The sequence below is a fragment of the Protopterus annectens genome, chromosome 3.part0, assembly GCF_019279795.1.
Source record: "Protopterus annectens isolate FY-2018-M chromosome 3.part0, PAN1.0, whole genome shotgun sequence".
NCBI lineage: Eukaryota > Metazoa > Chordata > Ceratodontiformes > Protopteridae > Protopterus > Protopterus annectens.
The window spans coordinates 384,222,382-384,250,116 of record NC_056731.1 but is presented as its reverse complement, the minus strand read 5'-3'; the positions used below and the strand labels follow the sequence as shown (position 1 = coordinate 384,250,116).

Sequence of the window (27,735 nt, the reverse complement as noted above, 5' to 3'; positions counted from 1 at the left end):
TTAATATATATAACATAAGGACAGCTTAACCACTCACCGTTGATAAGCAGTGTCCCCCACTTGCTCACTTATCTTTGCACTAACATGGCAGCATTACCCCTCTCACCTTCAATTTATTGAATTACACCACCATTCAAATAAGCAGCTCTGCTTGCTCATTAACGTATCCAAAAGAGCAACCACTCACTTTCTTTCCCAAATTATTGAATTGCACCTTTAATACCAGAGGGGGAACAAAAGAGGGCAAGCCAACCCCTCTTTTCTGCCCACCAGCCTGACCGCGCTGTTCCTCCTCTCACTGAACCGATTTCCCACAACTTAAACACCATGAAAGGCATAAAGCCAAACATTATTCGGTGTACTCAATCTTGCCTAACCAGACTGTCTCCATGCCATCACCTCACATTCCCCATTTTAACAAAACTATTTAGTTACCTAAACAGCTAAAACAAACCATCAATCCATCTCTACTGCTCAAATAACCACAGACTCAAAGCCTAAAATACCCATACTCTTATAACCCAACTACCATATCAATAACATTTTTTTTTAATTATTCTTAGAATCCATATCCCAACTAAACAAGCAAATGCTAAGCCCATTTCCACTTAAAACCATGCAAAGGTAATACCATACCCTCACGCCATATAGCAGCCCATTTACTGCCCAATGAACTAATAACTATATTAAATCACATACAAATCCCCTTTAAGAGAAATCTTACCATCACACCAATACCCATGTAGACAGGCTGCTTACACCAGCATACAAGGCCTTTACCAGTATGACCTAAGTGTTCCACAAACCATAAAACAATCCAACAAAACTAACCAAACACCATGTACAGCAGCTTGACATGCCCACTGGCACCAAAAACACCAGGTCAGTGAGTGGCCCTCACCATCCAAAAGTTTGGTAAAATAATCCAACCTTACTTCCCGTAAAACTGCAGTAACTCAAAGCTAAATCCTCCTATACACAATGCACCAACTAGCTCACCAGCCTGATCCAACATATTCAATGCAACCCACTAATCCCAACCAAGATAACACCCCCTTTACCAAACTCTCCTATAACAAGCCCCTGCAATCATGTAATCCTAACCATCATCTGACATGCCTCAACTCACCTAAGATCTCCTTCAACAGTAACCATAACTTGGTATGCTACCATGTGGTAATCTGCCCACCTGACCTATACAAAGGAAAACCCCAATTACCAATAAGGCAGTGTGAAATTCAACCCTGATGCTTCCTGCATAAGATAAGATACCAAAAACACCCCCCCCCCAAGATGGACATTACCTTATGGCTGTGGGGAAAAAAAAAACAAGGAACAAACAAATGCCATATACAGCTGCACTGCTGGAAATCCATGACCTTCTTTCCTAATGCTCCATCAGCCAATACATTCCTCAGCATCCTCCATCACCTCTCAAGTACACATTCCTTCAGACCACCAAATAATGCCCGCTCAGCACGTCCCCCTCTGCAACCTCTGTGTGATCTGTAAAGAAAAAACTGTAAATACTCCACACACGCAAAATCAATATTTAATGGCATTATGCACCACTAAGGGCATAGCTCTTTCATCAACTGTCTGAAATACTCACATTAATGAATACGAAATCCCCATCAACTAAACGATGTGTTGGCCAAAAATTCCCCCTAAAACTTCTTCCTAACACCCACCTTCATGTTACGACTGATACCCATGTGAAATAAAACTTCATAACCTCAAAAGGCCTCTTCTATAAATAAAATTATCACTTTAACCATCCTACGAGGCCTCTCAGCAAAATTTTTACAAAGTAATTGGGGCAGGAAAAATTAAAACCACAAAGTGTGACAACAAAATGTCAATCCCCATGACCAACTCTATCCATCTACCCCAAGGGACATTGACACAACACTACCTTGTATCTACAATAATAACAACAACACATCCTTAAACCACTGCCAAGAAACGGAATGACTGATTAAACGCATCCTAGAGTTCTACCCACCTCCCTCGAAGGACAATAAGAGCAGTATGTGGAAATAAAATATCAATCTTGGCTAACCTACAAAACCCTACACCATTAACCTCATATCTTCCTCTGCTCCTATGATTGTTATAATTCTACCTTACCTGTAAAACCCAAAATCCTTATAAACAACCCCCCACATCCTCTTGTTCCAACATACTTCCCCTACACCCCCTGGTGCACCTCTCCAACCATCAAAACCATTCAATAAAATACATTACCTTTCAAAACCACTTCATCAGGGCACTTACCACTATTCACCCATATCTGAACTCCTTGAGCACCACCCAAGAGACCGTGCCATCCATTGAACCAACTCCATCACACCGTCTCCTCTTCCTTCAGGTCACCAACAGTGGCCCACATAATTCCTCACTTCTGCATCTGCAAAAGAAAACAGATTAATCACCTTGCCTTTACAAAAACAGCAATGATGATGAACCTCAGGCCTGACCGCTTGTGTCTAGTTAGCAAACACCTTCTCACCATGACCTCCTTTACACCGACTGCCTTATGCCCTGTCAAATACGAGAACCCCAAATGTCATCACAGACGTAAATCAGCCATTATTTGCTAAGGAGCCACCCTTTATGAAAGATAGAACAAAACCATGTCGTAGATCTGGGCATTCTGTAAAATCTGTGCAGGAGAAACAGTATGACTCACTACCCTAACCCCCTTCAAAAGAAATCCACAGCTGAACTACATGCTGTGTACTCAACTGACCCCACAGTCAACCCAAACAGCTGCACTCAATTAACCTTATAATGGAAAAATACAAGGATGTTATGACCTCTCTACAGGTGAGGAACCTTTGTGGTCTCTCAAGAATACAAGGATGTTATGGCCTCTCGATCCCAGGATGAGAAACCCTTACCTATGAGGTGTGCCATATAGGAAGATTTCAAACAATGGAAGCAACATGGAGGTCAGAAATCAGGTTACTATCAACCTGGGTGACCAAATCCATCACTACTGATTGTGTACTTCTAACATTATCATGAATCTTAACCTGGAAGAAGGTGGAATAAACAGGGAGTCCTGAGCCATTATACTTCCTACTAAGAACATGTAGACAAACTCAGGTAACTGTCCCCCAATGACTTACTCCTTGATTAGCCACAAACTGCCAAAAAATCACAAAAGAACAGCATTGAACCCACAACAAGAACACACACACCTGTATCTAAATAACATGGACCCTCCAGTTGAAGACACCAACCAGAGAGAGAGGCACACGTCTACTGACTCTAAATGTAACAACGGGCTAATAATATGAGGTGACAATCAGGCCACTCTATAAAACTCTATATCTAAGCGGCATGATATGAGCTGGGCAAGATAGATTATGTAATGAGTGGTGCAAGCAGCACTGCTAAACAATTAACCATTGGACCACATGTCTGCCTAGCAACAATTCGGCTTTCACGCCCTCAGTCAAAAGGAAACTCAGCCCAGAAAAAAACTGACTTTGAGTACAGTGAAGCTGAGCAGAGCAGAGTTATCCCTAACAATATATGGAGCATTGCTAAATTTAAGTATAACAAGTAGGCTAATACTGTGGTGGTGGTGCTGCTGTAGCATTGTCGCCTCACAGTTAGACGTTGCCCATTCGATTCTCAGTTAGAGCGTCTTCTGTGTGGTGACATGCATGAATGGGCATTCCTTTGTTGAAGTTTGTGCGTTAGGCCCGGCAAGCCAGCACGTAAAAATCTACTGCCAATCATTAGTGGACCGGAGCTCCGCTGTGGCGACCCCTAACTGGGAAAAGCCGAAAGACACAAACAAAACAAACTTAGTAGGCTGCCATTTGCTTGAGCAACTTGTTAAATCTAGTCGACAACTTGAGCACCCCCTGCTCCACCAGACTGCCTTTCCATTTGGAACAAACAGCTCCTTTTTATTTATTTATTTTTTTTGTACCAACCCCTGAGTAGCAGACGAGCTAGCCTGTCATGTGAGCAGGAAATGAATGCATGGATAGACTCACACTTATTAGCTCCCCACGAAAGAAAGAGCGCCAACCCCCCCCAACCATTAGTAACCCTGAGTGTAAGCACTCCAACATGGACAGAAATTGAGACACGTGATCCACTCCCAGCAACAAAACCACTTGCTAGCCTTCTTATATCATCAAAATATCCAAAAACAACTATCGGACATGGGGGGGTGCAAGTATACCTTAAAACAAAACTCAAATGAAGCATCATGTTACCCGATGAGCCTTCGCAAAGCACCAGCCATCAACAAACCCCGAAAGCCAAGATACTAAACAAAGTAAAGAGAAACAAGTGGCCCCCATGATACTTACTACACACACGCAACTCTAAAATTAAGGTTTGAAAACAGTTCATAACTGAAAAGATATCAGCATGTTACCCAACAATGTGTGCTACTGTAACCAATTAACCAGCAAGGCATACAAGCACTTAAGGATATATAAATATGCATATACATATGTATGCAGACCCCCCTGCCCCCAACCCATACCTCAAGGTCTACCAGTTCCCGAAATACTCAATATGTCCTGGGAAATGCCCAGTTGGATGAATCACATGCTGAAATCAAAATTGCCAAGAGGAATTTTCAAACCAAAGATAAACAACTACCATTTTGAAAGTAAGGAAAACAGCCTGCTGAGGAAAATGAAAGTAAAAAAAGAAGAAGTAAAAGAAAATGTACAACTTAGTGTTCAATATCAACATCAACCAAACTAATAATTTCTCTCCTAATCTTATGAGGTAGTAATTTTCTGTAAGCCACCAACCAGTACTTCAAGGCCTTCCTGTTTTCCAGAACTATCTACAGATCATCATGAGCGTACCTTGCTGTAGCAAGCTCATGCCAAAAATGTGACTCCTACCTCACTTACACTTGACAAAACCCTCTAAGCCCCTCTCTACATTTACCTCATTTCCTCCTAAGCCTCCCTCCATCCAAATTAACCCTATTCTACCCTTTATTCTCTTAATTCCTGCTAATCTATGTATCTAGCCCCTCTTGAAGATGTCCCAGGACAAATTGGTCTGTTCCAAACCTCATTTCTGTGGTGGTTTACACATTTTAAGTTGTGGGCAGGGAAAAAAAAAGTTGCTTGCAAGTTAGGTATATTCACCTTTGCTACATTTGCTAGTTGCTTATGACCTGGCATGGTGAGGTATGTGGTGGTTTTCCATTGATTTTTTTTAATGGAGTAACCTTGGTTTTATGCTATGAAATAGACACTGTTTAATGGTTGGTGAATTGATAAAAATGGTAAGAGTGTTTGCAAGGAAGTAGTTGTGTTTCAAAAGTTTTAACCTATTTCTTCTGATGAAGTTGGAAGGTTTTTCTTTTCCATTCAGTGAGAGACCAACAAAGAGTTTTTGGTGATTGATGGTTATATTTATATATGTGAGAAAAGAGTTATGGGAAAGTTTACTGGGTGTGTGAATATAAATTGTCCAAAACATGTCATGAGTATTGTGTAATCAATAGTACTGCTGAAGGACATAGGTTTCTGGAATGTACTGTACATTATCATGCCCTGTGTGCAGGACAGGTAGAAAAGCATAGAGCTATGGGTAATCTGAAACATCATGCAGAGACTAGTGTGGAGGCTCCTTATGTTGTTTCTGAGATGGTGGTGTCTGCTACTCCCTGTTGTTAGTGTTAACAATATTCCTTCTCAATGTGCAATGGATCAGTGTAGAAACAGACTGCAGTGGAAGACATCAAGTGGAAGTTTGAATGCAAATCTGCATAGCAATGATTTGTCTGATAGTCAGTTACCTGTAAAGGAATTTTTTTTATGTTTAAGAAAGCCATCATTTCTGCTGGCACAGTTGATGTTATTACAACCCCTGCCAATTTGCACAGTCTTGAGTCTGAAAATTCTGAACTTTTCCTGCACATGGAAATAGTTTTAGGTGGGTTTGCTCAGTACATGCATATACAAAGACGTGCAATGGTTGTAAAAGTGTGCAACTTAAATATGTGTGCAAGAGCAGTAAGGCTCAGTGTGCTGACCATGTAATGTGGATTACTGTTTTGAATTGTTTGCTGATGCCGGCAGTGTTCTAGAACCTGGGTTTTGGCTGATTGACTTCCAGTATGTGTAGATAAGAGTGCGCAAACTAATGCTGTTTTTTTCCACTTTCATCAAATTTTACGGCAACAAGTACTTATGTACATTTTGGCTCCTTTCTGTGGATCTGCTGTGGAATTCCAGGAATTGATTAAGCAGTTAATTTGTTTGGCTGTTTTTAGGGAGAGAAGAGAATATCTCATGTAATAAGGAATCAAAGTCACTGTTTCCAGAATGTGCATCCGATTTACAGAAGTACTTTGAAGAGACTTATATGTATGATTGGTTGAGAAAGGCTGAAGGTAATCATATTTTCCTATGTGTTTATTTAATTTTCGGTGCGTTTCAGATTTGTTTGCTGATAGTTTTCAAAACTTTGTGGAGTCATGGCATCATCAGATGACGTGCTTAATGAGAAATAGATTTTCCAGATTTGTCTTCCATTTTGAATTTAATTTGAGAGCAGAATAGTGTGCATGATTTGCTTGTTTGCATATTTTCAGGAATTGCTTGCATTCCATTGAGGAAGGCTATTACTAAATGGAATGAACAGCTAGCTAAAGTCATTGATTCTAAGGATTTCTTTTTACACTTGGAGTTTTTGAAATCTATTTTATTATGTCCCATGTTTTGAATTTGTTGAATTTTCAATGGAATGAACTTGATCTACGTTCACACGTGAATGGCTTGTAGTTGATGTAATGTGCATGGTTGTATGTTGGTTAGATGCAGTGCATCTCTACACTCCCTGTTGTACCCCTTGGTACTTGTATATAACAACTCTATCATCACACTACAGTAGAGAAAAGGTCAAGTTCCCAATCTCCTACTGTAACCTATTCTAACAAATTAAAACACTGGACATTAGTGTAAATTCCATTTTTGTTCTGTTTTGACAGTTTTTTCATCATTCGAACAAATACAACTTCCAACACATGAAATGCATGTACACGTACACAAATACACACACACGCACACACACACACACACACACACACACACACACACACACACACACACACACACACACACACACACATTAAATTTCATCATCAGTAAATGTAAATGAAAAATAAATACATTAACTCCTCATTCAAGAATACCTATAGTCTCCAAACAATATATTGTTTGGAAAGTTACTGATAATTTTGATTTCTTCCTCTAGATTATAGTACTGGGGAATTTAAATTTTTTCATTCTAAATAGTTACAACCGAAAAGCGTTTATTAAATGTTTATAACATTAAACACGGCTGGTTGTTTTCATCTCCTTGTGACTTTTGGTGGTTTTGTATGTTGTTATTCTAAATGGTTAATTAATTCAGTTTTTAAAGTATTACCTTTACTAAACAAAATTACAGCATTGCATTTGGAAAATAAATAAATAAAACAAGTATGGCAGTCAACATCATCATACACCTTGATGTGAGCAGTATAAGAAGAGATTTTCAGAAATAAATGAATTATATACATACCAAAAAAAAAAAAAGAACTTAGCAATTCTTCAATGCACATCAAGTGCAGCTGATTTAGTGAAACGAACATAAGGATGAAGAGTTTGTTAAATTGGAAACATCAATAAAATCAGATACATCATTACCCTTGGTGTACAAAAAGTAACAGAGCTGGCTAGAGAGTTATAACAAACTGCACTAGCAGCTGCTGTTTGTTGAAACTATACTGAACTGTATTATATAACAGGAATTGGATTAATCAGAATATCTTAAGCAGATACAGAAATATAAAACCCATTTGAAACATTGTTCTAGTGCTTATTAATCCAGGAAGAAAAGGTTGTTCAGAAATCATGAAATTCTTGAAAAAGGCCACTCTCTTATGATATGACCTCATATAAAGTAAATAATGCTAAATAGTCCATTGGACCTGACTTTCATGCCATGAAAACATGAAAATAATGGCCATGGTTACTACTGACAGCAGTCTAATTCATGCTTTCTGAGTCTTTGATATGGGCAGCACATTATCATATATTCCCAACAACCAAAAACCAGAATTATCAATGCCAGGTAGGTTTCCATATATGGCCCAAGAGGCTGCATCCAAAATGTACTCCCAAATGCTCCTAAACCAATTGCACTCCTAGACCATATGAACAAATCCACCTGGAGACATATATATCTTCAACATTTGTTTGAGTTAAGCCACTAGAAAGTTGTATACCAAGAACAAGTCAGGAAAAAGACCCACCAGGTCCAAAACCGAGAGCACAAACTGAATGCACTATTGTGCTCCGAAAACCAAGTTTTTAAATGAATAGCCCCAAATGGTAAATGTCAAAGGATGCAAGGTTGCAACTACTAAAAATAATCTTCAGAAATCCAATTAGGAACAACTGACCACTTTATTTGGTGGATTTTGTTTTGGTTTGTTACATTTTGGCAATAAAGTGGTCAGTTGTTCCTAATTGGATTTCTGAAGATTATTTTTAGTAGTTGCAACCTTGCATCCTTTGACATTTACCATTTGGGACTATTCATTTAAAAACTTGGTTTTCGGAGCACAATAGTGCATTCAGTTTGTGCTCTCGGTTTTGGACCTGGTGGGTCTTTTTCCTGACTTGTTATTTGTTCGAGTTAAACCTTTTCCTTTCAAATACCCTTAGTGGAGAATGCTGCCAATGGCAAATGATTTTAAAAATATGTGAATAGGCCTAAGAATTCCTTCTAACACATCAGTACAGGTATATCCCCTGTAGATCAATTAAAGGGGGTTTTAAGGCTGTCTTCTTTTTATGTTTAATGACATCACGAGGCATTGGGGAACTAGCCATAAGAATAGATTAAACAGTTCCCAGAATGCAGTCAGTTAATTCATTTCAACAACCATTGTTCTATATTTTCTGCTTCATGAATTATCATGTTGCTCTTGGACTACTGAGGTAGTATACTAGCTTTTTTAAGTGAAACAATTTTGAATACCCATGGAAACCTGTATAGCTAAATTTACCTGTTTACTTGCACACTTAGAAAAGTGATTCTTTCATGCCCTTTCTGTTGTCATCCATTATATATAAAATATTCACAAGGCCAATTTGTCAGTAATGCCTTGTTCACTTTTTTATCAGAATTCTTAGGTCTATGACATTCTGTCTTTCATTGTAGTCCATGTGTGAACTAAAAATGTATTTGATGTAATAAAGTCCCCAGAAAAACCTCATGTATCTGGTGCTTTTTTAAATTCTGCTGTTAACAATTCCTCATCACTTCTGTAGCCTGCTTTGGCCTTCTAGGCATTCTCCATGTAATAAAGTCCCCAGAAAAACCTCATGTATCTGGTGCTTTTTTAAATTCTGCTGTTAACAATTCCTCATCACTTCTGTAGCCTGCTTTGGCCTTCTAGGATAGGTCTTGTGGGAACGTACTGCTTTGCTCTTCTGTTCACATTCTAGAACTTAGCATTTCTTCCTTGTAGAAAATGGTTAGTGCTTATCTGTCATAGTTAATGTTCCTTCTTATATGTGGACTTCTGTAATAGGTTTGAAAAACTAAACACTGAGCAAACTATAATTGTCTGCTGTTTCTGTTAATTTGATGTTTTCTACATAACTCTGTTTTCCTTCCTTTAATTTATTCTTGTTGTGCCTTCTGTTTTTGATGTAGCTAAATAAAGCATGTATTCATTTATTTACCAACATACTTAAGCATAGTTTGCATCTGTGCTTGTCTCTGTTGTCTTCTTTGTATCCTGATTCTGTAACATCTTTTACAATCTTAAAATGGTTGTTTTACTTTTCTTTCTGTTGTACTGCTTAAGAAAATGCAGTGGCTTTTTGAACTTTACCTTTTTATTGGCATATGGATTTTATTTTGATAAGGAATGTGCACATGATATTAAGAAATAACATGAGCTGAAATGCAGCAGGAGTCAAGCAGCCAAAGCTCTACCTGGAGTCATGTTTATTACTTTGAAAAAACAGAAAACGACATGTACCTGCTGGGATGTGGGAACAGAACTCCAGATGTCATGACATCACTTCACTAGATTTAAGACTCAGTATGAAACTAGCTTAGTATCAGCCTGCTAAATAAGGTAAGACATCACATATTATAAAAATGTCAGGGGTGGAAGATATGTTCAGAGACCTTCATTTTGTCATTCTCCAAGCACATACATTCTAGGAAGATGGAAAAAACTAGAACATAAAAATAAAAAATGCATGCTGCTTCGGAATAATAATTGCTGTACAGCTTACAAAGTACTTTTCCCATAACAGTGACATTATTTGAGGAGCAAATTTTACCCACAGACAACTGTGTCATCAAATGAACTGTTAAGATAGTGTCCTACTGCATTCATAGGAACATTTTAATAAGACATTTATATATCACAATGCTACCCTCTGTATGTTTACTTAAATCAAATAGAATGTGTTTGAATATTGTGCTATTATAATGAGTTAAAAGCTGTAGGGCTGATGAAATCTGCATTGTTATCTTCTCAGCATCTGCATTCGCTATTGCTCAGTGTGCAGCAGTTCCCTATTCTCTTGTGATATCAGTCCATCTTTCCATCCAGCCATATTAGTTGTGGCAAGAGAAGATAATTTGTCTTTTTGCACTGCCCATATTTTACATTTAGCATTTTCCCACTGCTATTGCATCATCCCATAATTCTTTTTCTTACATGCCTCAAACCTTTCTGACAGCTTCAGTCATGACACACTCCATTGTTTTTTTTTTTCCTTCAACTGATTCCATGCACCTGTTTTATCATCATCAACGTGAAAAAATACTTTCCATAGTCTAGGCTTTTTTTTGTGACTTTCTTTCTGTGTGTACCATCTTCATCCCCCAATCCTTTCTTAGCAGCTTCACACTTTTACAGATATTATCTGCTTTGCACCTCCTAATCTCTGTTGAGAAGAGACTGAGTCTCTAAAATACCTTCTAATGATCTACTGTCTTTGCACCCTTAATTACTCTTATTGTTTAAGTTAGAATCTCACCTAAAACAAATGTCTCCCTCTGTCTCTATGTGCAGTCTCCAAACTGGCCACCAGTGCCCCAGCTGGGGTGTTTAGCATTGCTCTGTGAACTGGTAAATAACTGCCCTATCCCTATAAAATCTGTTCCCATATGCTGTAGTCAAACATCTTTGATTTAGCTGCTGTCTTTATGCATTGTAATTAGATGTTTAATGATGATGTTCTCACTACACATAGACATTTTTTTCTAAATGGTATGAAGACAGTCCATCCCTACTATATCCATGCACAGAGTGTTGGAGTCTAGATGCAGTAGCTTGCTTTTACATGTATGACATCTTAGTTGCCACTTGGCTGCATATATAAATGTTCTGTGCACAACTTGCTAGGCATTCCTCTGCCATCATCTACTACACAGCCTCTTCCATGGTATCACATATAAACAGATTGATTCTGATTGCAATGCATTCTGGTACAACTGAGGTGAATATTGTGACCACCACTATTCATATTTCAAACTCCAGTGTCTTAGCATTCATTGCCCTTATTTCTTCTGAAAATGTCTCTCTTAACTTACATCCTTCGTCTTCATCTTTCAAACTTCTCATCTGTTCATTTGAGAATTTTTATCCGAATACCTAACCCTTGGAGGTTGCTTAATAACCCAGTGTGAGGAAATGAATCACGTTCCTTACTGAAATTAAAGTGGAATATGACTTCAGGACTCCCCCATGATGAAACATAGGTATACAACTAAAATTACAGGTGTTGGAGAACTTGGATGAAAAACTGAGTTAAATAGCTGAACTTGATGGATTTAGTTTAAAACACAGAAGCAGAATGGATGAAGGGTAATATTTTTTGATATTATAAACAACTGTCATAACTATAGGAGAAGTTTTAAATGCAGGCAAAGCTAGGTGAAGATTTCATTAGAGAGGATTATGTTAAACCCAGACAGAGAACTGTTGTAAATGTAATGACATCAAGTGTCATGGGTGTTGGGGGTGGAAAAATAAACTGAGGACCTTTATTTCACAGCTTGGTCATCTGGTACCCTGGACAATCCCCAGACAGGTGCTCCCCTCAACCCAAAGTTGAAGACCAAAAAAAGAAAATACAAAAACAAAGACCAAAAACAGGTGTTCTTCTACATGTTCACCCATGACTTGAATGCTGGTATGGCATTGTGTCCTAATGATTATTGCAGATTGCATTCTCTGACATATTGTACCTGGTACAACCCCCCCCCCCACACACACACACATTACTGCACCATATTGAAAGCTCTTCTACACTCATTTATTTTTTTAGATGTATGCTTTTTATCACATTTTATTCATTGTTACCTTCAAAACATATTTTTTCCAATTACAACACAATGATCTCAATTAATAAAAGCAATAGCATCCAACATGTTAGATATCCAGTCACTTAGATCAGCACCTTGTCAATGACATGCTAATTATTAGCCTACTGCACTCTCTCAACATATAGCACATTTTCTGAAAATATTCACTTACCTCAACCTGTTGCCTCCCATTCTAACTTTAGGCCAAACCAGCCCATTTGCAATAAAGTGCAATTTGCAAAAAAATTGATCTGCAGCTAACTTAACCACACAATTGTCATGCAACATCTCAAACTCCTTTCATTCTACAATCACTGCTCGAGTACTTTCTACCTCACTCCTCCCTTCATTTATTTTTATTTGTATTTTTTAGTTATAGATGTTCTTGCTAGATGAGTTAAGAAGTGTCTGTCAGAATATCAGGGGCAATCATGATTAAAAAGTTCATGTTGTGTATGATACTGCTTAAAACTTTAGGGAAGCTTTTTCCAAAAGTACTGGATAAGTTGGCATAGTGATTAAGGTGTTTGCCTCCTATGCAAAAAGTACAGGATTTGATCATGACATCCAGCCAATACCTGTATGGAGTTTATGGAGTTTGCATATTCTCTCTGTATCTCCAAAAGAAAAATAAAACATGCTGAGTTTTTCATCTTAGACACACACAAGCATGGAGTTGTACACAGCAGCACAGACTCTAGATGGTGCCCTATAAGGGAAGAATTATATAGACCAACTGCTTTAAGGATCAACTGTGCCATGCAGTATCCTCTGCAGAGGAGCACATGGATCACAGACGTTGCACAGTGTCAGGGTTAGCCATTCAATCTATCTGATTTGGTCATGTATTTCCCGAAAGTACTGTAGATTTTTCAATAGCTTATGGTAGCTCATTGGCTTAGATACCATGAAAAGAAATCATACATTAGACCTACAGGAAAGGACAGGCTATAATTTGGGTGGGATGAAGATTCCGGCTGCTCCAAGTGAGTGAAATCGTTAGGTGCCAATGGTGCAGGAGCAAATTAAAGTTGATAATATAGTTATAGTCATGGCTGCAGCACTGAAGTGCTCTGTGCTTGCTAATCTGACTGTACCAGGATGCTTTTTGTAGTTGCTCAGATCAAAAAGTTTTTTTTTTTTTTTTGCTCTTCAAGTATGAAAATAATTTGTGTTTTGCTCCTTAGCTCCAAAGTTGAGGGGAGCACCAGTGTGCTGCAAAACTGCACAGGGCACCCTGATGAAATTGCCATGCTTCTGGAAAGGGAAGTACTGATTCTAAGGAGATCAATTCTGGAGAACAGTGCTCCATAGTTGGGCCTGAAGGTATTACTGGGGACTTAGGAAATGTTGGAGGTTAACTGGAATGAAGTGCTAAAGAAGACTAAACATTTGTTGGATATATGGGTAGAGAGTTGCTTTTGGTCGGCTCTTAAAAGTGGTTTGCATGATAATGATCTTATTTACATTTTTTGTTCAAATCCAATATCTTTTGGTAGAACCTAAACATACTGTGCAGGAGGAACATGATCAATTTACATTATTTGGAAGAGAATGAAGATGTGCATTACACGGAGTGGAATAAGTAGAACTCGAGGCATAAAGTTGCCTCGACCAGCCTTTATTCATTATATAGCAATTGTTAACTGTAAAAATGCAAAAAAATGCAGGTTGGGGTGGAGAATGGTCTGAGTGGGAGTAAAATGCTGTCACTGATGAAAAGACACGATACTGGAAGTACACTTAGGTGAAGACTATTAACGGTGAAAGCTGGGGGCAGTTATGGAATACAGAAGAAAGTGAAGCTTTGAGGGAAAATGAAAGATTTACAGTGAAAGAGATGTTATAGAAATATTGAGTTAAGGATTTTGAGGTGCTAAAATGAGCTTTACCTTAGACAAAGAAAATGGCTTAAATTTTAGCACACAAAAAGGCTGGAGAAAATCTGAAATGTGTTATAGCAGTGTTTGACTGGTATTTTGTAACATCAATGTAATATTCTCAAATGCAAATGCATAATCCCACAATGGTACCTTACATTTTACATTTCCCCTAGCTTCTCATATACCTCAAAATCTTTTTTTAACCATTCCACATCAAAAGTACCACATCTATTTTGTAAGTCAGTGCAATCTGCCCAATTTTCTCTTTCCCCCAAATTTTAGTATATCAGGTCCAGTCTTCCTATCCTGTTTCTTGTGAATTCTCTTGATAAATTGCTTTTGCCTTCTATGGTCGCTCTTTTCACTTTTTGCTCCCTCTAGGCAATTCATCCCTCTACCACCTTCATACATTTAAACCAATTTTGCATAAAGGGACAAAGCCTTGACTATTGTCCTGGGACCCCCTTGTTTGAATAGTGGCTTGGGTGTCTGTCACAGGTGTCATAGGTTGAATGGGCATCTCTTTCCTGGTTGGGAGATGGTTCATGGGCAGGTATACAGCTTTGTTTTGGCAGCAGCTGTCACAGTGGATGTGCAGGAGTCTACCTTAACTAAAAAGTGAACAGTGTGATCCTTATGACTTAGTGGGTCTCTCATCTCCCCACACAGAGAAGAGGATGAGGGATATGGCTATCTAATATGCACTCATTGCTTGAGGTTTCAGCAAGGGCACAAATATCTCTGGATGACAACATCTCCAGACTGCACATAAACCCGTACTAAAGATACCTAGTGTGGTATGTGTGCACAGAATCCATTCCTTGGAGACTTAATGGTTGGCAGTAAAGGAACAAAAAAAACCTAGAAAAAATATAGAAGGATTAATACAGGGAGCTGTTGGAGGTGTGGAGTGGAGGATGCTATCGGTATACATATTTCCTAGGGATGTGTGGATGTTCAAACATTCTCGTGGAAGATAATGAAGGAATAGAGTAGAATAAAGAACATGTCAGCTGACAGTGTAACGTAAAGGTGAGGTGAGAATTGTCTAAGCTTACTGGTGTAATTCCCAGACCCATAACTGTGACTCCTGAAAAGGTTGACTCAGATTTCCTCCACAGTTAACTCTGCCTGTTGGTGGTGTGACAGAAGGGCTTTGGATGACTGAGGTCACACATTTTGGAAATGTCTAGAAATGAATGTATTGAAGCAAAATCTGCAGACAATTTGTGATATGATTTAGCTACAACAGATTAATCTTACTTCAATTTTTGACAGGGCTCAATAGAATTGAAACTCTTAACAGACATGTAAAATCATTATTAGCTCTTATGATGTTTGTAGCAAAAAATGTATACCTGAAAATGTAATCATAACATTGTCCCTTTGAGAATTATTCAACTAAAATTATTGAACTGAATGAGGTACCTGACAGAATGTTAAACAGGAGACATAAAGCTGAGGTACATGATCTTGAACAAGTGGTCACTTTGGACTTATCACTTGTCAGTTTGACTTAGTTGGCCATAAAATGAGTGATGTTGTTAGGTAAAAGTGTTTTTTATACTTTAATGTTTGTTTGTGTCTTTCGGCTTTTCCCAGTTAGGGGTCGCTACAGCGGAACTCCGGTCCGCTAATGATTGGCAGTAGATTTTTTACGTGCTGAGTTTGCCAGCCCTGACACACAACCTTCAACGAAGGTACGCCCATTCACGCATGTCTCCACACAAAAAATGCTCTAGCTGAGAATCGAACGGCACAACGTCTTGCTGTGAGGTGACAGCGCTACTGCAGCACCACCACCGCAGTATGTTTTTTAAACTTTAATAATTGTGGTAAAACAATTTTTTTTCATCAATTCAATAAGATAAAGTTATGAGTTTTTTTGCAATTAGGAGTGATTATTTTTACTAAGAGGCATTTTTAATGAAGACTTTAAAATAACTTTATTGTCATAATTGCAAAACTATATTCTATAAAACTGAATTTGCTATTATTATCAAGGTATTTTATAATATGCATGTGCATCTATTATTTCTCTCTCTCTCTCTCTCTCTCTGTACACACACACACACACACACACACACACACACACACACACACACACACACACACACACACACACACACACACACACACACATACACACACACACACACACACACACACACACACACACACACACACACACACATATATATTGCTGTGTATCATTTAGCTGGTAGAAAATAGCTTTGACTGAAGTATACATGGATGGAAAAAAATGACTGAAAGTATGACTGAATTTGTGCATTTGATTGAATAGCCATTTCATTGCAAAGTATAAAAGTCTATAAATGATATTTCTGGTGTCATTTTTGTACATGGAAATTCTTGAGGGGCATAATTTAGATGTTTTTGAGTGTATTGACAACACACATTCTCATGCTCTGTCCCCAGATTAGTAGAATGTTATATTTGTGTGCCAGCACTGATTCTCTGTGTATGGTGTTTTTCTTTTTTCCACTGGTGTGTTTCCGTCGAGTTAAAATATATAATTAAGGGATGCAGGGGGGCTTGTCCCATGCAAAAATAAAAAAAAAAAAAGAAAAGTTTTTTGTTGTGTAGGTTTTGTGTAATGTTTACAATGAAACACCTTTTCAGTCAAATATACCTTCAACCAAATATAGTTTCAATCAATTTTTCAACCATTTGTAGTTCACTCATATATATATATATATATATTATATATATATATATTATATATATATATATATATATATATATATATATATATATATATACAGATATATATATATATATAATATATATATAGATATATATATCTACTGTCTATGCACAAATTTGTTTCAGCAAAATGTAAATCCGCGAATGCATTTACACAAAAGTGCGTCTAAATGAAAACACACTTTCATGTAAATCCATTCAAAAAACAGAAACAAAAAAATACTGAAACCCCCTGCACCTCCCACACCCCCCTTACTTAAATATTCTCACTCCGAGATTGCACTACAGTGGGGAAAAGGGAATGTTCCCTCAGTGAAAGTCCCATTAGTTGTACATCAACACTAAATGTTGATGTACAACTAATATAATATGCAAACAGCATGTTTTCAATCAGCATCCCCCCTTACTACTCTATTTTGTAACCTTTATTATGCAAAAGTGAGTTTTCGATAAAACACACTTTCACGTAATTATATTAGCAGATTTACGTTTTGGTAAAATGTAAATTCGCTAATATACTGTAGATCCATATATATATATATATATATATATAGAGAGAGAGAGAGTGGGAGGGGATTCTGATCGGATCTCCAGCAGTAACCAAATTATAATGTGTTTTGGACATGGATACCAAGAAATCACCTTGATAACCACTACTCTCACAATTTATCAAGCATCTATCATTACGCTGCCCATATCATGAAATATTTATCACCACTCTCTTTGTGTCATCAACATCTATCTCCACTCTGCTTGTGTTACCAAACATTGATCACAGCTCTCAGGGTTTCTTCAATATATGGACATAGTTTACACTAATGACAGCAAACCCTTCATTCTATAGTTCACAGTAAGCTTATCAAAGTGCACATATTCCCTAAGTAAAACACCATCTTTTATTTACAACCATGTTTTGGATAATGGTGAAAACATTCTAATCTGTACATATAATGACCTAAAGATTTCTGACTATTCAAATGTTACAGGAAACAGTTATTATTTTGACTGTTTTGAGAAAGGTTTGACCTTTATTCCAACATGAGATTTATTTATAGATTCCATTCTCATTCAATTAAAGCTTTATACTAGGAAATCAAACTTCAACATTTTAAATAATGATATTTTAAATGAATGGAAGAATGATTTGATAGTGAAGAGTTCTAGTTTGTTTAATCCTCTATTACACCCTATTGTCGATCTATTTAAAAATGTTCTGAATTTGATATTAGAAAATATTTTCTGAGTAAGAAAAGTTTTGGTTTTAAAATGGATCTAATATAGAAAGGTCATTACTTAATTAACTTGCAAATAACTCAGGCCTTCGAACTATGAAGCCTGATAAAGATGGCAGTTTTGATGGAGACAGCTGATTATATTAATAAGATGCAAAGCATGTTATGCAACACTATAAATTATGAATTATGAAAATAATTTATTGAATCAGGTGAATACAGGGTACCAAAATATTGATTTAATAATCAGTAACACAGGAAACAGTCAACTCAAAAAGTCAATAGTACAATCAGTTCCCTCTGGCTCAGATTCGAAATACTGGCACTCCGTAGTAGTATAAAAACTTCCTTTATTCATACAATAGTTAAGCGCTTTCATCTAAAACACTTAGACTTCCTCAGAACTAAGTAACCTCTTGTCCATTAGATTTATATACATTCATTTCCAATCAAATAATTAATTAATTAATTACAGTGTCAATTTTAAAAATTTAAAAATTTAAAGTGCCAGTGTGCCATTTATTTAAAATATACATTTAAAAATTAATTTAAACATTACCAATGAATGCCTTTGCTTGTACAAATATATACAATCTGTTAACTCTCTATACCATGAACATATGAGTGATTTAGAATAAATTTAATAGTGCAAATTCCATGCATTGAGTAGCTACTACAATCCCAATGTATCTGTCTACCCCATATTTGCCAGGATGGGTTTTACAGATATATGATCATTCATTCATTTGCACTATTAAATTTATTCTAAATCACTCATATGTTCATGGTGTAGAGAGTTAACAGATTGTATATATTTGTACAAGCAAAGGCATTCATTGGTAATGTTTAAATTAATTTTTAAATGTATATTTTAAATAAATGGCACACTGGCACTTTAAATTTTTAAATTTTTAAAATTGACACTGTAATTAATTAATTAATTATTTGATTGGAAATGAATGTATATAAATCTAATGGACAAGAGGTTACTTAGTTCTGAGGAAGTCTAAGTGTTTTAGATGAAAGCGCTTAGATGAAAGGAAGTTTTTATACTACTACGGAGTGCCAGTATTTCGAATCTGAGCCAGAGGGAACTGATTGTACTATTGACTTATTGATTTAATAATATATGACATGCTATTAAAAGGTTCTATTACCAAAGAGCTTATAATTTTTTAAAGTCCGAAAACCTTTAACACTTATGGTGTTTGGCATTCCAAAAGTGCATATAAATATATAGGATCCCCCTTTAGATTGATTGTAGATTGATTGTGGATGCTGGTCGTTTCATTACACAAGCATTAACAGTTTATGCTGATTGGAAACTGAAATCTTATATCAATAAACATCCACAATTATTATTAGATTCTTGGCATCTCCAAGATTGTTAACAGATGATTTATATATCAACAAGGCTTTTTTGGTCACTATTGATGCTGTCAATTATTCACTTCTGTTTCCCATAATGGTTTATCATGGAGTAACAAAACGATTTCATCATCTGAGTTTTTGATTATAGTTGATATTTGCATTCTTAATACCTTTATGGAACTAGTATTAAAATACAAAATTATTTTATTTGAAGGGGATATTTCAGACAAGTTTCAGGAATTGTCATGGATGCAGCTTGTGTTGCCATTTTTGCAACTCTTGACTTTTTTTGGAAGGAGTATTCTAAGTTTAATACTTCATTTTGCAACTGTTGGCATGTCTATTATAGATACTTGGATGATATTTTTTTAATTTGGTTAGAGAGTGAAGAAAAATGATTAGAATATAATGAGTACAATAATAATTCTACTAGTTTATTAAAATTTACTTATTAATATTCTAAAATTCAAATTATTTACTTGGATCTTCTTATTACTAAGGATATTCCCAACAATTGTTTTTCTTCCTCAATATTAAGTAAATCAACATTTTCTAATATTTATGTTCATTTCTCAAGTAACCATCCTATTAAACAGAAAAAAATATATACAGTTAAAGGACAACTCATTTGACTGGCAAGAATGATTTCAAATTTTGGTACTTTTTTAGAACAAATTGAAGTGGTTAAGGATGTGTTTTGCAAACATTGTTATCCTTATGAAGTTTTGGATCTTATATAACTGAAGTGACTAAGTGTTTTCATAAAATTTTCTGGGTATAGGCTGACCAATTAGTAAAACAGCTAAGGTAAAGCAACCTTTTGGGAAAACAATGATGGCGACGTATGGGAATGATTATAAATTTGTTGCGCAGATTATTAAAAATAATTGGAAAGTCTTTACCTATTACAAAAACATCGATAGGAAATTGGATGTTAGACCAAATTTTTTATATCCCCGAAGTAAAAATTTAAAAGATTTCTTCTTTGGATTGAAAACTGAAAAGGGGCTCTTATAAAAGTGGATGCTATTCCCAGTATAGTTTTAACTTGGGCTCTTACCACATACACACACACACACACACACACACACACATATATATATATATATATATATATATATATATATATATATATATAATTATTGGAACTGTGATTCCAAATGTTTTGTTTACTTAGCTCTTTTTCAGTCTTGCCCAGCATTTTACGTGGGCAAGACTGAACAGCATTAAAAAAGCAGATGTATATTTACAATTTCAATATTATTTCAAAAAAATTAAAAAAAGTGCTGAATATAGGTACTGTTATATAACTGATTCTGCCTCAAACACAAAATTAAATTTTTTTTGTATTAGATTCTATCGGTATCAATCCTCAAGGTGCTGACCAAAAGGTACTATTAGAATATCATGAGCTTTAGTGGCAGTTATGTTAAAATGTAAATGTTTCATCAGGTTAAATTATATACTTTCTTCATTGCCAGTCAAAGTTAAAAGCTGGAATTATTTTGTACTATTTCCAGTGTAAATATGAAAATTTCATAGTTATAAATGGGTATACTGTAGCTTTTAAATGTTTTATATTATAGAGGGACTGTGTTTTAAAAAAAAGTAACATAGAAGGAGATAGTGACTATGATATCAGTTATTATTTGACTGTTTTTGAAGTTATATATAGAGGCATTGGTTTTATTTTGTAATATATTCTGAAGAAGTCTGACAAATATATAGATGAAAGCACTGAACATTAAATCAGTTTTTTTACCGTATAAGACTTTTTTTTGTACCTGCAGTTGCCATTCATTTTGCAAGTCTTTGTTAGTTTGTTATATGACTGTTTAATTTGTTTCTAAGTAAAATACCTCCCCTAATCTGAAATTCAGTTTAAAATGTATTCTTATAAGTTAAATTAAAAACATTACACTACTAAATATGTGAAAAACCTATTATTATACCCCCAGCAGAAACCAAACTACATCAAAAACAACAACATCATAGCTCCTACCCTAAATCATAATATATATGCCCCCAGCTCTTTGGAGTAGAAGAATAAGGCCCTGACTTTGATTCGGATGATATGGAAAAATTAGGTGGGGGTAGAAATGAATGGTTAGCTTAGGCTTACCTCTTTGAGGTGGAGGAAGTGGTGGTGCAGTTAAATGCTTCAACATATACAAGTGGAAGATTACAAGGGATTAAGCTGCAGCCAGTCACTGAGATTTTGTGACTGTCTAGTCAAACTGGTGATTGTAGCTCACACTGGAATGTGCATGATAGTACTCACACACATGAGGAAGGCAGGCACTCATGTTACCCACAAAGTGAGGGGTTGGGGCCATTAGAAATGTCTTCATTATTTACATCATCAGATATACGCAAGCAAAAATATGTATAGCTTGCAATTCTGTCCCAGTGACTGCTTAAATGGTGGCAAAGCAAATGGGCAGGGGAAGCTGGCAGTCACAGTGAAAACAACACATCAAGTCATAACTTGTGCTTCATGTAATCATAAAGACCATGTTCTGAGATTGCGATACTAATAAATACAGATAATACTTATGTACTGCACATAGGAAGTTATACAAAAATGTTATTGTTTCTGTAGTGTTCAAACCTAAAACAAATTCCACCTCACATAGGAAAGAACTGTCAACAATTAAAAAAATACTTATCCTATGAATACAAATTAATTCTTCATGTTATCTGTATCGCTTTGTAGACTGGGCATTTTAATTGCTTATAGGTTTTTAAGGATATTTAAAGAGTGTTTTTGTTTGTCTGAAGAAGTCACAGAAAAAATCACAAAATAGATCACTCATTGAATAAAGTCATTGGTTTTCCTTATATTACAGGCAATTCATTTATTGTTTCATTTATCTGAATCAGAATTGAGCTTGCATATCTTTCATTTTGATTTGAATTTATATTTCAGTCATTATTAGACAAAATGTATTAAATGTACCACATGCATAATAGTTATTCCACAAGTCATAATCTTTCACAATATAGGGATATTTGGTAACTTTTGGCCTATTGGTATTCTCATAAAACATACAACATCCATAAATGCCTGCACTTAATAGGACATTCTGTAGCCCAGTACTGGTTACAGCCCATGTGGCCCGAGTTCAAGTAGTCACTCATTCATCTCACAGAGTTCGCAGCAAAAGATGGGAGTGAGTGGCTACTGCTGACTCACCCATCCAAGGGGGGAGAAGGTTACTCCAGCTACTACGGTGACATATAGTGAGAACACTGGGTGTTACATCCACGGACCCTGAGCCTGAGACCATGCAGTGCTGTGGTGTGTAAACACAAAACCAGGGATTCGGTGCAAAGGCATGCTACACGTGGACCACAGGAAGCCTCTGGGTGGGACACGTGCTCCATCAGGGCTGGGTTAGCCACCACACAGGAAAGGCAAGTAAGCAAGCTTATCTCTACTACTGAATTCTTACCACTGGGGAACATATGGGCTTATAAGTTCACCCTAGGCAGGGTTAGAGGGCAGACACCTAGCCCTGGTATGCCTAGCTTCCACCCCCATGTAAAGAATGGACCAATTGGGTGCTGGTAGAGGAGGCATCAGGAGACGTTCAGTGAAAGCAAAAAAAAAAAAAAAACTGTAGCTTGCCTGTAAGGGAAGGCACAATGGCCTGTCATAGTTATGGAGTCTTACAGATTTGTGGCCAATATTAAATACTTATCCAGATAAATTAATTCTAATATGTTGTATACATTTTCATTTTGAAATTGGGGTGTCAGTGTAATGAATAGTGCAAATGTTGCTTGGCAAAGTATGCTAGCAGTCTTTAGACAATGTTGCACTGAAGCACTATTTTATATTCAAAGACCCACTGCTTACCACCCATTATGTGTTTTGTTTCTTTGACAAGCTACCTCATCCTTGAATACGCAGCTCCAGCAACTACAGCATCTTCAGCAACTCCAACAGCAGCAACTGCAGCAGCAGCAACAGCAGCAACAGCAGCAGCAGCAGCAGCAACAGCAGAGCCAGCCTCACCACCATCAGCAACAGCAATCGCATCAGCAGAGCCAGCCCCACCACCACCAGCAGCAGCAGCAGCAGCAAAAACAACAGAACCAGGTACCAGTTCAAACCATGCCTCAGCAAGCACAGACTTCGCAGCCTACAGCTTCCCCACAAAAACCAAGCTTGTCGCCAAGGCAACGCCTTCCGTCACCACTCACTCCACCAAACCCACTCCAGGTAAGCAGAGCACATCCTTCTTGTACACTGTTTGCTGTACTGTTTGCCTCACTGCACTCGCCATAAAATAAAGATGTAGCGGCGCATGCAGAGACAAGAGATTTGGTATATAAAAAATATGAGTGCCACAACCTGAGATTTCTGTAAGAGATCTGCCCATCAAATGAGTTATATCAAACAGTCTGATCTCTGTAATGTGTTCTAATGCTGTCTTGGAAAGGAAATATAGAAGGCAAGTTCCTGTATATAGCATATATATTGTCATTGAACAGAGGTCATCCATATGTGACTCTCTATCAAATAATATCTGAAATGCTTTATTAAAATCAGGGTAAATAACAAGAGTTCAGTGGAAACACTCTCTGAAACCCAAAATGGTGGTGTGATAATAAATAAACCATGAGTGAATGAAAGTTTGCCTTTGCTTTCTTTTATTTTTCTACTTTTTTATTTATTTATTTGTAAATGCATTTCAAGCCATAGTATACCACCTGCATGATACAGTATAGTAAGACTGGTAGCATTAATTTGGTAGATGATTAATTTGATAGAATGTACATGGAGGTGGTTGTTTTAGTTATGACATCATTTTGTAGAAGATTCATTTGGTCCAATAAAATTATTTGCATAAATATAATAGCTGTATTTTAGTTGTATTTTTTTGAAAAGCAGTGGTTTGCTTACCTGACTTTTGCAGAATGTCTGTCATTGTGCATCATAAAGTTAGTGATGTTTTGGTGAGTTAATACAGATTTCATGTAAGTAATGCTAAAAAACATGATGCCAAGGAATTTGGATACTTAAATCCCTGCTGGTCTGATTTCCATGTGTGCTCCAAAACCGATGCTATTGTTTTAGGAGAGTCTTCCTCCTTCAAGTAAGTGTAACTATAATGTTGGCATATATGTTTAGAAGGTGCATGAGGAGTGCTGACCCACATATCAGAGGTGCAGTGAGGCTTGTCTACCATTAAAATCACTTGCAGTTTGCATTTTCACCTTGTGTGTTTTTGTTCATTTGTTCATGTAACTTGTAGTAGGAGTAAATCATTTAATCTAGTCTTAGACCAAATTTGAGTCTAGCAAATGAATTTTCAACTAAATGTAACTTCTACTTATTTTTTAATCATTGTGGTTATAGATTTTAGTCTATGGGACATTAAAACAATGTGAGCATCATGTCAGGATGTGCACATGATAGCACACCATTTTGTATTCAGTAAGCAGCTCTAAACACCGTGTAGAGCCGCACAATCATGGTAAACATTGTGGTATGCTAATTACAGCATAAGCAACTGAATTATATGCTAATCAATGAATCCAAGATGGAGGAGTTATTCAACAAGCTATATAGCAACTGTGTAGACTCAGTGCTGGTTTTCCCCATGAATTCCTAAACCTATTGGAATATAGCCATGGAAACTAGGCTAGAAAGAATGTTAGGGGCTGCCATTGTTGTTATTCATGTGTATGTGTAGCACACCCATGTCTATGCTGCTGCTGCTAATGATGATAGACCATGGCCAAGAAGGAGAAGGGTTTTTAGACCCTATTTAACTTTTCATAATCTGCATGATGTGGAAATTATAGAGACCAACAGGATGGACAGAGACACACTACAGAAACTCTGCAACCTCAGTCGTTCTCAGCTGAGAACAAGGGCAAACCAAGGTAAAATAAGACCAGTGGAGACTAAGGTATGTGTAGCATTTCAAATTTTGGCTACCGGAACCTTCCAGAGTTCAACAGAGGACATGCTGGGGGTGTCACAGGCATCAGCATCCAGGATCCTCCATCAATTTCATAGCTTCATAGGTTGGTACTAGGCTATTGGCCCTATGGTCTATATAAGCCTAGCCAAAAAGGTACCCTGGCTTTCGCCACCCAAAAAATTATTTTCCTGTGCCCCTGTCGAGCAAAGCCATAGAGGTGATCCCCGGTGTGAATTTCCTATTTACTATCCAATCATCAAGATTTTTCTTGAAGAGTGTTAATGAGGAGCTTTGTTTGATATAGATAGGTAGTTTGTTCCAGAGTATGGGAAGTCTCTGGGACATAAAGCTATCTCTCCATCATGTTCTGTTGGTTTAGGTCCCTAGAGTGTGTAGCTCAGAGGGATTGGGATTTCTTTAAGTGGAGCATGTCCAACAGCTCTGGGTGTGACATAGCTTTGTATGTTAGGCAGAGATCGCCTCTGATTAGGTGATATGCGATGGAGTAAAGGTGGAGTTTTTTGAGACGGTCTGCATAGGGCATCTGTTTGAGGCCGGTAAGCCTCTTTGTGAGGTATTTCTGCGGCCTTTCCAGTTGTTGTAGATGTCTTGTGAGGTACATACAAAAAGGGCCATTGTACTCTATAATGGGTCTAATGAGTGATGAGTAGAGGGGAACAATGACCACTTTTTTCCTGGATGAAAAACCTTTTGTGATGAGCTGTGCCACGTAGAAGGATTTCCTGACTACTGTGGTAATGTGATTATCAAAGGAGAGACTACTGTCTACCTGTGTCCCAAGGTCTCTTATCACACTTTCGGTGTTAAGTAGACTACCACCTATGTGGTAGCTCATGGGTACAGAGTTTTTACCAAAGGGGATGACAATGCACTTTTTGACATTGAGCTTGAGGCCATGGCTTTGACACCAGGCATCTGTCTCAGTGAGGCCCTTTTGTAGGATGTTCACATCGTTAGGAGAGTCGATTAATGCTCCTAGTTTGCAGTCAACTGCAAACGTCATTAGCCAAAGACCTTCTGTGTTAGCCTGTACTTCTGCAAAGTAGATACCAAACAGGAGAGGACCCAGGACTGAACCCTGTGGTACTCCACTTGTCACTGGTCTGAAGTCGGATTTGGAGTCTGCTACTTTCACAGTGTGGGATCTGTCAGTGAGCCAGCTGGCAACCCATCTTGTGATATAGGGATTTATACCTAGTTTAGTGAGTTTATCTGTAATTCCAGAGTGGGGGATGGTGTCAAAAGCCTTGGCGAGATAGGCTGTGTGAACCACCTTACCCTTGTCTACGGCTTTGGCGACTGCTTCAAAGAAGTCTATCAGGTTTAGGAGACATGATCTTCCTTTTACAAACCTGAACTGGGTGGGGTCCAGAGTTTGGAGATTACCAATGTCTTTGTTTATAAGTTCCATGATGATACGTTCCATGGCCTTGCAGACCAGACTTGTTAGGCTAATGGGGCAGTAGTTCCCAGGGTCCATGGTGGCTTCCCATTTGTGGAGTGGGATAACTGTTGCTGTGCACCATTCAGTGGGCACAAAGCCTGAGGTGTGGCTATGACTGAATATGGTGCTTAGGTGGGGTTCCAGTTCATTCTGTAGTTCATGTAAAATGCAGCCTGGGATGTTGTCAGTTCCCATGGATGCTGTGTTCTTGGCTTTGGAGAGTGGTTTTTACCTGTACAGCTGTGATTACAGGAACTTTGCATTCTTCCAGTATAGAGATGGGCCCTTTAGGGGGTGAGAGGGGGTAAAATTAGCACTGAACCTATCTGCCAGGATGTTGGCAATATCAGTTGGTTCTGTATATTTAGTGCCATTGTGCTGTAACTCAGAGCAGATCTGAGTGCTGCCATTGAGATCTTGCCATATCTATAGGATGTGGTTGTCTTTAGAATCAGTGGCAATTTTTTTTTGTAACTAGCTTTGGAGGATTTTATGAGGGATCTCAGCTTCTTACTGAGGCTGACCAGGGATTTCCTTCAGTCAAGGGATTTTACTTTTTTTGCAACAGTTTCTTTCTTCTGTTGCTGAGTTTGTTTTTGGCAGGGGACCACCAGATTGGCTTCCTTTTTTTGGAGGATAGCATCTTGGTTCTGTTAGGGATAGCATGATCCATGCACTTGTGTAAATACTTATAAAGTGCATTTGTGTAGGATTCAGCATTTGTATCTCTA

The 27,735-nt window shown here is 37.3% G+C and overlaps 1 protein-coding gene across 1 annotated transcript in view; it reads left to right on the top strand.

Annotated features, from left to right (window-relative positions):
- Window positions 1-27,735, top strand: part of POU6F2 (POU class 6 homeobox 2) — a 1,132,881-nt gene that overhangs the window by 625,071 nt on the left and 480,075 nt on the right. The window contains exon 4 of the mRNA XM_044065593.1: window positions 23,494-23,828. Coding sequence (XP_043921528.1) covers window positions 23,494-23,828 — 335 coding nt within the window. The remainder of the gene's footprint in view (window positions 1-23,493; window positions 23,829-27,735) is intronic.